This window comes from Neopelma chrysocephalum, unplaced genomic scaffold, assembly GCF_003984885.1.
Source record: "Neopelma chrysocephalum unplaced genomic scaffold, ASM398488v2 Primary Assembly neopelma1_59, whole genome shotgun sequence".
Lineage (NCBI taxonomy): Eukaryota > Metazoa > Chordata > Aves > Passeriformes > Pipridae > Neopelma > Neopelma chrysocephalum.
In genome coordinates, this window is record NW_020897714.1 from 18,593,369 (window position 1) to 18,607,304 (window position 13,936).

Genomic DNA, 13,936 nt, shown 5'->3' on the forward strand with positions numbered 1-13,936 from the left:
TTCTGAGCTTGCAGCCTCTGAATTTCTTCCAGGTACACAATCAGGAATAGGGCTCCTTGAGACACAGGATTATACCAAGAGGTGAATGACCTGTCCTTGCAGACAGCCCTGGGAGCACATATGTGGTGTGAGTGGCTGATAGTTCCACAATAGTTGCAACGAGAGGAAAAAGGCTTTGGACCCGCTGCAATATGAGGATCCTCTTAGAGCTGGCCAGGCCTAAAAAGTAGAACACTGAAACCCTTTGGGATACAAAAGGCTGGAGATGGGGCTTTAATTTTGGTATCCCCAAGTGGTTCCCCAACAAGGTAACTGCTGCAAACCCGCTGGACCTGCTGCCTAGTGGTTCCCACAGGACACCACTGAGGTGCTGAGTCATGAATAGGTCTAAAAACTGATTATCTGCCTTCTGATCTTCAATTTCACAAATGAGATTGTGGAATTAAGAGGATTTTAGGCAGAGTAAAAGTTTTCTTTTCCTGTATAACAGAGGGCCTTACCTTCTTGTAGAAAAACAAAACTTGAGATGGAGAGACCCTAAGCTCCTTTCTGCTTTTTGCCCCTGGCTTGCACTCTGCCCCCCTCTTTATAAGTCTGCAGGGACTTCTGGAGCAGGTTCCTTGCACGCAGGCAGGGAGATCAGGAGGGTTGCCATGGTTAACCCTAGATGGCAATTAAGTACCACCCAGCCACTCACACCCCACCACACCCCTGCTGGAGAGGAGAATCGGAAAGAAAAGGTAAACCTTGTGGGTTGAGAGAAGAACAATTTGATAATTGAACCAAAGTATAATAAAGTATAATAATAATAAAAGGAGAGGGAGAGAGAGTAACAGGACCCAAGAGAAACAAGGGGTGCACAACCCAGTTGCTCACCACCTGCTGACCAATGCCCAGCCCATCCCCAAGCAGTGATTGGCCCCTCCAGGTAAATCCCCCCATTTATATACTGGACATGATGTTCTATGGCATAGAAAATCCCTTTGGCTCCTTCAGATTAGCTGTCCTGGCCGTGCTCCTCCCGAGTGTCCTGTGCAGCTCCTCACTGTCAGAACATGGGAAACAGGAAAGTCCTTGGCTTAGAGCAAGCCACTACTTAGCAACAACTACGACATTGGTGTGTTATCAACATTATTCTCATACCAAGTCCAACACACAGCACTGTACGGGCTACTGGGGAGAAAATTAACCCAGTCCCAGCCAGAGTCAGGGCAGCTCAGGGTGAGGGCCCTGTGAGCTGCTCAGCTGTTGTGCCCTTGGTCTGGAAACCAGAGAAGCATCCCTGCTCCCCTGCTGGCAGTAGGTGTTGGGGAGTGCAGGGGCTGTGGGCTGTGTGACCCGGTCTGCATCCATCAGCTCCTTAGCTGCCTGAGCCAGGCTGTGGCACAGTGCCCATGGAGACCTCCAGACCCATCCTGAGCAAACAGTTGTGGGCCCTTTGCCTGCTGCTCTGGACTGGGATGGGTGCTGCCAGGGGAGGCCCTGACTGGGCTTTGCTTTGTCCTTCTCTGCCAGGTGTGTGCCAGGAGCACTTGCAATGGCAGTGCCAGTCCCAGCTCACCAGACGTGAAACCTGGGAAAGGGTTCAGACAGAAGCCTGTTCCTGCTGTTAGGGAGTCTCTGACACTGGGTGTGGGAGGGAGCCTGGTGAGGGGGAATAGTGGGCAGGGAAGAGTTTTCATTTGTTTTGAGCTTTCCTTGTATTCTCCCTGCCTGCTGCTATTTGCTGCCTGCCATTGCAAGCTGATGGGGATCTCCTGACTCCCAAGGTGTCTGCGTGAGAGAGACCTGCTCCACTAGCACAGCAGGACTGGACTGAGCAGTGGCAGTGACGGAGGCAGCGAGCCATAAGGCGGATACTCAGGCAGGTGGCCGGCCCTGCAGGTGTCAGGACAGGGAGAGCTGGGTACCAAGCTGGCAATCAATAATGCAAGGAGGCGGTCACATGTCCTTACTGGCTGTCACAGGATTCCTCTCTCCCCAGAGTCTGGTTACTTCCAGAGATCAAGTTCCAGTCTCTTGGCTGGTGAATTATTAAACTCCATCAGTGCTCCCTTTGTACCACATCTGTGTCTTCCTGCTGTCCTTTCTTGCCGGTGACGGGCTCTTTCCATCCAGCTGGCTGTGCAGAAGCAGAGCCCTCCAGGCCATTATAGCACCAGGTACTCTCCTTTGCTCCTTGCTTCTCCGTGGGAAAGGGAATAGGCTCCAGAGATGGATCTGTCCTACAGATCCACCATCTCCATCTATAAGGTGAGTGCTGGCATCAGACTGCTTCTGTTGGAGTAGGGGAGACGTGTGGGGGGGAGAAGAGCTGTTTTCTGCCAAAGACTCCCTTGGGTGGACAGCTGAGGGCTGAATCCCTATGCGGGCAGAACTCCAGCAGCTCCTGTGGGCTCTGGGCTGTGTTTGAGAGCAGATGGCTGGCAGGAGGAGATGATGGTGTGGGTCCTAGAGGCAGATTCGGGAAGGAATTGGGCGACCAGGGTGGTTGGGGCACGGAGCATGAAGGGTGACACACCTTGGTTGCTGGTAGGAAGAAGTTCGATCGGCTATTTTCTCCCTCACTGGAAAGAGCTGTCTGATCTTACAAATGTTTCCTTGCACACTTTAGTGCTGAATCAAGGTGATGGGGGCTGGCAGAAGGGGGAATTGCTTATTCCAATCTCTGGTCTTCTCTGTAGTCAATGAACACTTTTGATAAATACAACAAATAAAAGTGGAAAGGCTGGTCTGAAACAGTCTATCCCTTCTCTTACTAAGCTCCTGAGTCTGGCAGTGCACCACATCCTGGCCAGGAAAGAGTTGTGTTTGTGCCTGGATAATAAACAGTGGCCCTCACCCTGGCCAGCTCTGGGATGAGGGGAAAGGCTGTTCAGATCCCCTTGCACTTACTCCCCTGCCTGCAGTGGGTGTGGATCCTTGGGAGAAAGCCATCTTCAGTCAGGCAACCCCTTGGCTGTGCAGTGGGTACCTTGCCCTCTGGCACTGCTCCTCTCTTGGCTAGCTTGGGAAGTCTAAGGGCAGCCAAAGTTCCTAGCCACTTCCACTGCAGGGAGCTGACTTTGTGCTCGGCTGTACATCCCCACAGCCAGCCTGTGCTGTGGCTGGAGGAGCTCTCATCCAGCCAAACTGCAGCAGAGGGGCATCAATCTGCTGAAATCTCTGGGGTGTGAGGAAGAACAGCATTAACGTGCTTCTGCCTGACCACAGAGTATCCTGGAGCAGTTCAACCCTGCGCTGGAGAACCTGGTGTACCTGGGGAACAACTACCTGCGTGCCTTCCATGGTGAGTGGGGTCCTGCCCAGCCAGGGCTCCAGACCATACTGCTGCATCCATCCTGGGCATCTTCTGTGCTGTCACCCAGGACAAGGTTGCTGATCCGCCACCTCTGACGTGCCCTGAGCTGCCCTTAAGTACTCTTCTACTCCAGGACCTGCTGCTGATGGGGAGAGATGGGGTGCCCTTGCCTATAGGCGATGTACCAGGGGGTAGCTGTTCTGTGTGCTGCTTGCTGGAGCTGGTGATGGTGGGAAGGCAGGCCAGACCCTTATCTCCCTCCTCTCTCCTCTCCTCTCCTCACAGCATTATCCAAAGCAGCTGAAGTGTACTTTAAGGCAATTGAGAAGATTGGGGAACAAGCTCTGCAGAGCTCCACCTCACACATGTTGGGTAAGGCTCTCCTGCACACCACACTCTGTCCTGTGATGAGCCACAGTTGGGGTTTTTTTGGCCTTCTCCCTTAGCTGGTCTCTTACCAGGAATAGAGGGAAGAAAGATAGCGCCTCTAAATGATGTCTCACCACATCAGGCCCTGTCCAGGTGCTGAGAGTCAAATTTATTGTGTGTCCTTGAATATCTCTCATGGTCTCTGTATCTCTCTGAGATCATTGACTGAGCCCACCTCCTGAGATGGACCTCCAATGATTGACCTCTCATGGAAACCAGTCCTTGTTGAGGTCTCCTTCCCTGAGAGATGAAATTTTTGTCAGGGAGGAACCATTTTCTTCCTCCTTGGAGGTGTGGGGGAAAAGCTGGAGAGCATGCACTGACAACAGCTGATGGGGTCTTGTCCTCCTGAGCCTGCAACCAGCTGGAATGGCAGCTTGGGGCTGAGGGGCTTACACTCAGCAGTGCAAATAACTCTGCAGCCTAGGGGCGACTGCCGAAAATGCGCTCAGGGAACTGTACTGCTGAACATTTTAGTAAAAAGCTTCCAGCAGATGTGTCCCTTCTGCAGACTCCTGTTGTCATATGCACCTCCCAGCTAGCCCCTCTGCTCCCTGTCATCAGTCTCTTCCTTTCCTGGTTTCATAATACTGACACCAGTGAAACAGGACCGTGCACAGCATCAACAGCAGGTGCCGTAGCTGCTTTCCCATAGGACGGCCACAGTACTTTCCCAGCACAGCAGCTGGGGTGCCATTGGCATTAGAAATGGCACCTGTAGGGGCTATGGTAGAGCAGAAACCCAATGTCCAGAGCCCATGGGAGAGGCGAGGCTGCCTGCTGGCACCTGGTGCCGAAACAGAGCGCTGGTCCCACCACTTTGTGGGCTGGAGCAACCCCGTGTTGTCAGTGCCTGGGGAGGAAGGCTACCAACCTCTCTCAGGGTGTGGAGAGCAGTGCTTTGCGATATCTCTTGGACTTTCACACCTGTGTTTCATCAGCCTGAGTTGCATCATGCTGGTCTGCCTCCTTGGGCACACAGGGAAACGGCCGGAGGATTTTAAAACCTTCTCCTGTCTTTTTCCTTGAAGGTGAAATTCTTATGCAGATGTCTGATACGCAGAGATTACTGAGCTCTGATTTGGAGGTTGTGGTGAGTGGTTTTTCTGAGGGCTGGTGGAGGTGGGAAATAAAGGCACTTCCTTAAGCACAGCTTATCAGCATTTCGCCTGCCCTCATATGAGCCTGCAGGCAGGTGTCTACCTCCCTGCTATCCCACGTGACAGAGGAGTGTTACAGAGCTGCCACTGCAGCTGGGGTGGCAGAGCCTGGCAGGTGCATCCAGGTGGCAAGGGAGTCTCTGGCACAGCAAGTTTTATGAGCCACCCCTCACCACAGCGCATGCAACACCCCACTTGGTGAAGGGACAAGAGTGATGGCTCCTTCACCTCTTTCAGGCTCAGACCTTCCACGTGGACCTGCTGCAGCACATGGAGAAGAATAGCAAAATGGATGTGCAGTTCATCAGTGTGAGTGATGAACTCCCTCCTCCTCCTCAGCCCTCCTTGTTTCCTTCTCCCATCTACCCAAGGGTTTTTGCTTGAGCACTTGAAGTGTTTCCTTGACTTTTCTCAGGAGGAGTTGGGGTGGCTTTTATTCTCCCATCATGGAACAAACCGCTCTTGTTTGGCTGATGATGGAGAGCTGAAGAGGGCAGGTGGCTGTTCTTTCCATAGTGGGAATTGCCAAATGCTTCAGCGGGACTGAGAGACTTGGCATCCCAATAGCAGAGTTCTCAGCTTTCCCAAATCACAGCCTCTGCATATCTGTGGGTCCTCTGCCTTTATGGCCCAGCTGGCCATGTTGGTAGGTAGTGTCATGGAGGGAGATAGAGGCCTGGGGCAGCTGGGTGCCAGTTCTTGCTCCTGAGGTCTTGAGGTTCATCAGCACTCTGAGGCCATTCAAAATGAAAAGAAAGGTAAAGAAAGACTTTTTATAAGAGGTCCAGGTGAAGCCTGATTTCAGGGGGACTCAGATGTACAACCACACATCAGAGCAGGACCCTTGCTGCTTCACAGTGTGTCTGGGTCTCTGGTTCCTCACTGAGCCTGGTTTCTCCCTGGCAGGAGAGCCAGAAGCACTATGAGCTGGAGTACCAGCGCAGAGCCACCAACTTGGATAAGTGCATGGCAGAGCTGTGGAGAATGGAGAGGGCTCGTGATAAAAATACACGGGAGATGAAGGTAAGCAGTGATTCCAGGAAGGGGAGCTGGAAAAAAGAACTGAATGATTTCTGTGGAGCCAGGGCTGATTTCTCAGTTACCTTAGCCACAGAGTTGCCCCCAATATTCAAAAGGCAGCAGGTTTATCTGGAAAGTAGGAAACTCCTATTCCACAGGGTGCTACTGACCTGTGGTACTCACTCCTGTCAAGCCTTTTCCTCACTTAGGAAGCCTCAGTGTGCAAGGACTTAATCCCTGACACTCTGCTCTATCTCTCTGTGGTGCTCCAGCACTGGAAGTGAACTGGGAAGCTCATTGACATGATGACCCCTTTCAACCCTTCCTATGCAATGTGTGAGCCCACTTTGCTGGATTTTCACTGATCCCTTCCTTCCTTTTTTCCCTGTGGTGCAGGAGAATGTGATGCGACTGCGCTCGGAGATGCAGGTGTTCGTCTCTGAGAGCCAGAGAGAGGCTGAGCTAGAGGAGAAACGCCGCTACCGCTTCCTGGCTGAAAAGCACCAGATGCTCTACAACACTCTCCTCCAGTTTTACAGCAGGGTATGGCCCTGACATGTGGGGGAGCAGAGCTTGGGAGCAGGCAGCAGAGCTGGAGAGGGAGCATGCGGGCAGAGGGAGCCAGGGCTGACCTGCTCCTTGGGTGAAGGCAACGTCTGTGCATGGACTGGGCAGGAAACTCTATTTCCTTTCTTGCTGTGAGGTTCGAGCTGCCTGTATTAGGCTGAGAGAACATGGCTGGGGCTGATGACAGTGCTGACACAGGGTTAGTTGGGTGTGTGAGTGATGGAGGAGAGAAGGGTGATGTATTTGTAGCAGTGTCATTTGTACCCCGGGATCTCTGCCATCCTGAAAATTCACTCCTGTAGGATGCTGTTTGGCCATTCCCACAAATCTAATTGTGTGAGGACCTGTTCCCTAATTTAACATGTGTCAGCCCTAGGCTCCCTTTGTAGCTGTTCTGCCCTGTCCATCACTCCCTCTTCTCTCTTTCTGCTCAGGCTCGGGGTATGATCCAGAACAAGGCACCGCGGTGGAAGGAGCAGCTGGAGGCCAGCCGCAACCCCTCAAACAGCCACTCACAGGGTCTGCTCACAGCCTCCCATGGCCAGGGGTATCCATCAGGACGGCTTACACCCGCTCACCTTGAGATGGTGAGGCACCCACAGCTTCACCTTGTTTGATGCACTATTGGAACAGGTTGCCCAGAGAAGTGGTGGATGCCCCATCAAGGTCAGGCTGGAGAAGGCTCTGAGAAACCTGATCTAGTCAAAGATGTCCCTGCTCATTGAAGGGGGTTGGACTAGATGGCCACTGTACTTGCTGCCTTGTCCAGCTTCCATGGCCTTTCCTGGCCAAGATGAAGAGAAGCATGCGTATGGGCTGCAATGGGGGAATGTGCTGTGTTTGGCTTTCTGAGTGGAACTTCAGATCTCTCAGAGCATCATCTGCCTCACACAGCCCCTGTAGGTGTGTGTTCAGCCTCCTTTCCTTCCAACAGCCCCAGAGACCCCTTGGGGACTTTGCCTCTTCTATGACTGGCAGTAGATCCAGCATCTTCTCTCCAGACCCTCCAGAAATGAGACTGTCTCCTCAGCTGGAGTCCCCCAGGCGGCCACTGCGGAGGACACCATCAGCCAGTATGACCCATATCTGGGAGCAGTGTTGTGGGGAGACATAGGGGTTGGACCTCTCTGGGAAGAGGGTTGGGTTTGGGAAGGGACTACCACTCTATCAGACCACCAGTCCTCAGCCACATTTCTGGGCATGGTGAGAGCAGAGTGCTGGGAGATGGAGAGGGCAAGGCTGAAGTAGAAGGTGAGCTCAGCCTTCAGGGCAGGGTCCATCCAGGGCAAGGCCAGGATTCCTGGCTGGCTGTATGAAGTGGGGAACCCACAGATGTGCAATTTTCAAGGCTCCTTGGACCGTAAGAGCTGGCTCTTGCTGGAGTTCCATTTTAGTAAAGTACCTTCCCTCATGCTACAGATTTAATATTAGCTTGCCCTATGAAACCCAGCCACCTGCCTCATGACACACCTGCTTTTCCTTCCAGAGAAATTTCAGCTTTAAGTGTTTAAAAAAGTAAAAAGGGGCAGGGGGAGAGAAAAATTACCCAAATAGTCAGTAGCTCTAGCAGGGTCAGGAAGAGGACTGTCAGGCAGGGCATCAGCTGTGGCGTGCAGTGTCTATGTTCTAGACATTTGGCAGAAGAGGACACAGTGCAAAGCAAATGGTTTTGACTTCAGTTGATTTTCTCCTGCAAGATGCTTACCATTCTTTGGCCATGCTATGCCCTGTTCTCTCCCTGAGAGAAAGTCCATGTACTCCTCCTCTAGAGCAATTACTTGCCTGGGGAAGCACTGGTCCCTTTGAGGCAGTGTGGGTCTTACAGGAGGATGCCAAACTCCAGCCAAACTCCTTGGATGCCTCCCTGCAGGTTTGCTCCCTACGGGCCGTACTTCCCGTTCGGGTTCCTTCAGCGAGGCCAGCAGTGGCAGCGAGGGCAGGAAGAGGAGTGGCATGGCGAAAGTGCAGGCTATCGTGCCCCACGCCACGGGTGCCAACCGGACTCTGCTACGGTTCGACCCCGGGGATGTCATCACGGTGCTGATGCCGGATGCGCAGAATGGCTGGCTGTATGGCAAACTGGAGGGCTCGTCCACGTATGTGACTCTGGTGCTGTAAATTGGCCTGACGCAGGCTTGTTGGGTCTGGAGCTGGGGGGGTTAAGCCCAAAATTATCATCCATCCATCACACCCCTCCTGGTGTGGCCTGGGCACTATGTCTCTCACCCACCATCTCAGTGGGACATCACTATGTCCTCAGGAATGGGGGCTCTCCAAGCCAAGGAGATGGGGTGGGGCAGGGCTAGCATAGATGAGCTGCCTGAGGAAGCTCCAGGGGCTTTGAGGAAGAGTCAGGGATGCAGTGACCCACCTCCTGGCTTGCATGACTGAGTGACTCCTGTCATGGGATCCAGCTAAGGGCCATGAACTGCTGGAGTTACCTGAGAGGCCTTAGCTCACACTGCAACTGCTGCCACAGCCTCCAGCACAGGCAGGACATGGAAACTGCTGCACCCAGCACGTACTGAATTACTCCCTGTGGCACTGCCGGCCAACACGTGTGTGCAAAGCCTGCCCCATTTCACATGGGATCCCTGCACTGGGCTCTGCAGGAATGTTCAACCTCAGATGTGAGAGGAACAAGAGCAGTGCCTCTCTTTCTGAGGGGGATTTCTGGAGTGGAGCTGATGCAAAATCCCAGGAAGAGTTTTCCACAGCTTCCTTGTGGTTGCAGTTAGTTGGAGTGTCTCTTCCCCTATTGTGACAACACTGCTCCCAGGAGCACAGATTTTGCACAGCCCCTGAGATAAGCAGGTCCTGCTCCAAGCTCAAGGTCTGTCTCAGAATAACGCTGTGCCCCACCTACGGGTGAAAGAAGTTCAGGAACCCTGTCACACGTGGTAGTGCCAGCAGTGGCTTGGTTGATATGTGGGATGGGTGTAGATCAGGAGTGCTGGGCAGCTGGATGTGAAGAACCACAGACCATGGTTGCTGGGCCTCATTTGTCTGTTTCTGCGCCCTAGGTGTGGCTGGTTCCCTGAAGCTTATGTCAAGCCTCTGGAGGATGCGCGGGAGATGGAAGAGCCAGACACCAGGTAACAGGAGGGCAATTGTCCAGGCAGGAGGTGAAGTGGCTCCTGGCACATCACTATATGCCAGTGGGGTAATTGTTTAGGGTGTGCCCCATGGAGAGCTACAGGGCTCCCATGCTGGAACACCTGCCAAGAGCCTCATTATGCCCTGAGATCTTGCAGGCTTCTCCAGGTGGCTCCCCCAACACGTGCAATGTCTTCTCAAAGGTGCTTGTGAGTGGGCCAGTTCAAGTCACGTGTATTTCCTCCAGAGGCATCCCGTGTTGTGTCTAGCACCTGTGGTACTCCCTATTCCTTGCTCTTTGACTCCTACCCCACTGTCTTCTCCTCTTGCTCAGGTCTTTCCCACTGCGAAGCAGTCACAGTATGGATGACATCCTGGACCGTCCCAGCACTCCCTCCTCTAGCAATTACTGGCCTGCTGCTGCCCAGCCCAGTGTGCCGAACCCACCTCCCCTCTTGGTGGGTGCCAGCAGTCACCAGAGTGGGGCAGTCACCCCACCCAGTTCTGGCTCCAAGGTGAGTGCAGGAGGAGTGACTGGTGGGTGTGTATGGAGTGGGCCGCACCTTTCATCCTCCAAGGCACACCTTTTCTGCTCTGCCCGGTAGAGAGAGAAAATCACCCTCCAGATGTTGGTGAAGGACCTGCTCCCTTCCTGAGTTAAGGGGTCTTGTTAGCACCAGCCTTTCTCACCCAGTCTGTTCGCATGTCACCATGTCCTGACGACCCCTGCCAGCTAGCCTTGTGTGTGCAGATCCTCAGTGCCTGGCTTTGCTCCCACAACAGACTGCATTTCTGCCCCTGCCCTTCTCATTTCTCTCTCTTTTTGCTCACCAGGGACCCTTCAGTTCAGTCCTTTTCTCCATGACTTCCCAGCCTGATTTCTGGTGGCTCCAGGGCAGCACCTCTTTCTGCTAAGAGTAGGACTATGGAGTGATCAGGCTGGGCTGGGAGTGGGTGACCAGCTAACAGAGATGCCATCCTTCATCTCCCATTGGAGAATGGAGAGGAGTTTCATAGGGCTCCTCTTCTAAGTTCAGGCAAGCGTTGAGTTAATGTCACAGCTGGGATAGGGAAAAGCTGTGAGTAAAGGCTGAGGGCACAGCCATTTTTGAGAGCCTCAGAACAAGTTATACGCGACCTATGGTTTATGGATGGCACACTAAGAAGGAAACCCTCCACGTAACACTACTTCCAGTTGTGAGGAATTGACTGGGGAGAACAGTTAAAGACAACTAAATGTGAGGACCTGAGAGGGGGAAGAAGGGTGCTGCCCATGGTCTTATGGAGGACTGGGAAACTTCATCTCTGATCCCTGGTTCCAGGCCAGTGCAAGGTTGCAAACAATTGGGTTGCTCAATTATCTGAAACCCACGACATTTAACTATTCTTTTTTTCCCTTTGCGTCCCGCTCTGTGGTTTCAGGTAGCCTCAGGCTGCACAACACCAGGGAACAGACTCGGCAGCCTCTCTGTCCCCCTGGGTCACTGGTTTTCATCCAGTCCTAGAGCTAGAGTGTGGGGATAGACCTGGGATTGAGCAATAAAGTGTGTGGAGCATTTGAAGTGGCATGGCAGAATGCTTGAGCTGCATTAGAAGTTTGGAAAGAGTCAGCCTTGCTTTAAACATATGCCCGAGACATCCCCCAGTTGAGCCACAAGCAAATGTGTGTGCATTTGACTTTGCAACTGGATCACAGATAGACACATGTGGCTTCCTTGTCTGCCACCAGCTACAGAAAGTCGTGTACTTTAGCAGGCCAGTTGCCACTGATCCCTCACTATCTACTGACCAAGAATTAGGGCCACAGGGCATAGATCCATCTTTTCTATCGGGTTTGTCCACATTTAAGCAATATGTGGTGTAGGGTAGGGAGGTACACTTCTTGAGTTCCCCATGGATGCAGAAAGCATGTGAGGGCACTGACGATAAACTCTTTGCCAAGGTGCGTGGGTAGCATGAGGGGGGCATCTCTGGCTGTGCTGGCAGGGTGAAATGTAGCTCAGACTGTCACTGTTTGCTGTGCTCTTCAGACAAGACACTTCGGGGATCTGAACTGTCTCCTTTCTTCCCTAAGACAAAGGGAGGTGTCCTAGGGGAATAAGGAACCTCTGGTATAGGGACAACCCTGCACCACAAAATTCAGGTTCTTATCTATAGCAGGGAATTTGTGGGCTTTCGCAAAGCTTGAATGAATAAGGACTCAGAACCGTGTTAATAGGACTTGGGCTCCTAACTCACTGGAAGTGTTTTGTTAAATCTTCCTCTGTGTGCTGTGTCTCCTGCCCCACTTTTCTGTCTCCATTCCCCACACCCGATTGCTCACTGCTGCTTTTCTTTTCACTGCAGAAATCAGGAGTATTTGACCAGCCCCCTGAACTCTTCCCACGGTGAGTGAGACGTGGAGCTCTGCTATGGAATCCTCAGACGAGGGGAGCATTATTACAATGCTATTATTATTTAATCTTTTGGGTTATCAAATGTGGGAGGAACAAGGAGGTGTCTGGAGGAAAGCAATGCACAGCCTGCCTTCCAGGACAGGAGGCAAAGGTGGTCCATTCTGGCCTCTGCTGACTGGAAAGGCTCTATCCTAACTCTGACAAAATTAGATAGACCTGAGCACCCTGAGCATGTGTTCAGACCTGTGTGCTCTCTCCCACCAATTTTGCAACAGCCACAATAGCAGCTCACAGCCTGAGCGTGGAGCTATATGACTGGGGAGCTCTGCCAGCTTGGGAAAGGGCTGAGGCATAAGGCTTTTAGTTTTGATGAGTCAGATCTGTGGAGATCAGACTTGCCATAAATCCCTGTTTTCCTTCCCCCTGCAGTTGGGTTGGTGTCTCCATGTTTCTGGCATGGTACTGTGGCCTTTTTCTGCTTCCTGGCTCCTTTTCTGGAGGGTCAGGGGCTACAAGTAGAGAGTGCTGTTGGGAGGGACAGCCATGTGCTAATGTCCCTTCTTCATCCTATGAAAGGGGGAGGGTGAGAAGCCCTGTGGAGAGCCAAGGAGAACCACATGGGAACTTGCAGCAGGGTGTGTTAAGGAGGGTGAAAACATACTTAGCAATCAGCTTTACTGCACTCTCCTTGGCATGGAGGTGACTGTCCGGCAGGACTAATAGCCTTTGCTTGGTCAGAAGGATCCCTGCATAGCATTTGCACATTTTTTCATGGTTGCCTGTTTCCTTTCCCTTTCCAGAGGTACCAACCCCTTTGCCACAGTCAAGCTGCGTCCCACAGTCACCAATGACCGCTCAGCACCCATCATTCGATGAGGCAGGGTTGCAGATATTGAAGAATTTCAGCAGAGAAAGAGGAAGAGGACAAGGACTACACAAGGACTGCCCAGCTGGGCAGCAACCTAGTGCTACCACTCATGGAGTGACCTCTCTTTTCCTCTCCCTTACCTCTGGGACACTGAGACCTGTCTCACCTGGGTTTCTGGTGTGCTTTAGCCAGCAGAAGATCCCTGCTGCTCTTTTTGGACTGATCCTCGTCCCCCCCTCCCCATGTGGTGTTACTGTACTTGAGTGGGAAAAGTCTGGTTTTACAAGTGTTGGTGGCCTGGGAGAGGGGATGCTGCTGGTCTGGGAGGCGAGGGATGGATGGGTAAGAATATCTGCAGCACAGGGCACTGCTATTTTAATATTGAAGGTGAAGCTTTGCTAGCCCTGCTGTGGGCAGAGAAGGACTCTCACCAAACAGTTCCTTTGCTACCAGAAGAATAAACCCCAAAAGGAGGAGACTATAAGGTTTCCAGTGACATGGTCTGGCTGACGGGGTTTGGATTTAGCTCCTTTGGCAACCATGTCCTTTTGTAGCAGCACCTGCCCCTTCTCACCCCCAGGGCAGCCCCTTGCCTTGCTAAGCAGCCCTGGGGCAAGGCAGGAGAGGGTGACAATGTCCAGCACTGCTGCTGTGCTCCCTCCCTCATTGTCCTGTGGAAAATATGTAGGTTTTTTTAAATAAAATTGAGAACATGGCTTGTGTAGCCATTCCAGCACCTGATAGAACGCAGGAGGAGGAGGACGGGTGGTGCCCACCAGCACTGGGGCCATGACAGCTGCCCATGGTCATGGCATTGGACACTGCAGTGCTGTAGCTCCAGATGGGGCAGCTGCCAGTCCAGGGGTCCAGAGTGGATGTGGAGGGCACCAGCAGGGCTGCACCATGCACTGCACCGACAGCTGCCCCTTGAGCCCCCCTGGCTGTTGTGCCACTGGATGGCAGCAAGGCCCCGCTTCCCGCCTGCCACGTGTGGGCAGGCATGTCCTCCCTGGGAGGCCATCTGCTCCTTGCCCACCCCGGCTCTGCTCAGTGCAGGGGGAAATGCTCCCCTGGGACCTGTGGGGGCCTCACCAGCCTG

General features: G+C 52.9%; 1 protein-coding gene and 1 long non-coding RNA gene across 2 annotated transcripts in view; both read left to right on the forward strand.

Moving 5' to 3' along the window:
• LOC113966045 overlaps positions 1–1,634 on the forward strand; it is a 113,907-nt gene extending 112,273 nt beyond the window's left edge. Inside the window, exon 4 of the long non-coding RNA XR_003533695.1 lies at positions 1,516–1,634. This is a non-coding gene — a long non-coding RNA (uncharacterized LOC113966045). The remainder of the gene's footprint in view (positions 1–1,515) is intronic.
• A 392-nt stretch (positions 1,635–2,026) lies between these two features.
• BAIAP2L2 (BAI1 associated protein 2 like 2) lies at positions 2,027–13,576 on the forward strand. Its single transcript, XM_027680853.1, has 14 exons — positions 2,027–2,253; positions 3,214–3,289; positions 3,587–3,673; positions 4,762–4,823; positions 5,128–5,199; positions 5,797–5,913; positions 6,307–6,453; positions 6,912–7,064; positions 7,412–7,550; positions 8,348–8,573; positions 9,501–9,572; positions 9,908–10,088; positions 11,920–11,960; positions 12,770–13,576. Exons 1-14 carry the CDS (start codon positions 2,215–2,217, stop codon positions 12,843–12,845), a joined length of 1,488 nt encoding a protein of 495 aa, XP_027536654.1. The 5' UTR covers positions 2,027–2,214; the 3' UTR covers positions 12,846–13,576.
• Positions 13,577–13,936: the final 360 nt, after the last annotated feature.

Bases quoted from the DNA above. Each gene is read 5' to 3' on its own strand.
- BAIAP2L2 (XM_027680853.1), top strand. From the start codon at position 2,215: ATGGATCTGTCCTACAGATCCACCATCTCCATCTATAAG. The intron at 3,674-4,761 runs GTAAGGCTCTCC...TTTTCCTTGAAG, and splicing joins CTCCACCTCACACATGTTGG to GTGAAATTCTTATGCAGATG. The intron at 7,551-8,347 runs GTATGACCCATA...GCCTCCCTGCAG, and splicing joins GCGGAGGACACCATCAGCCA to GTTTGCTCCCTACGGGCCGT.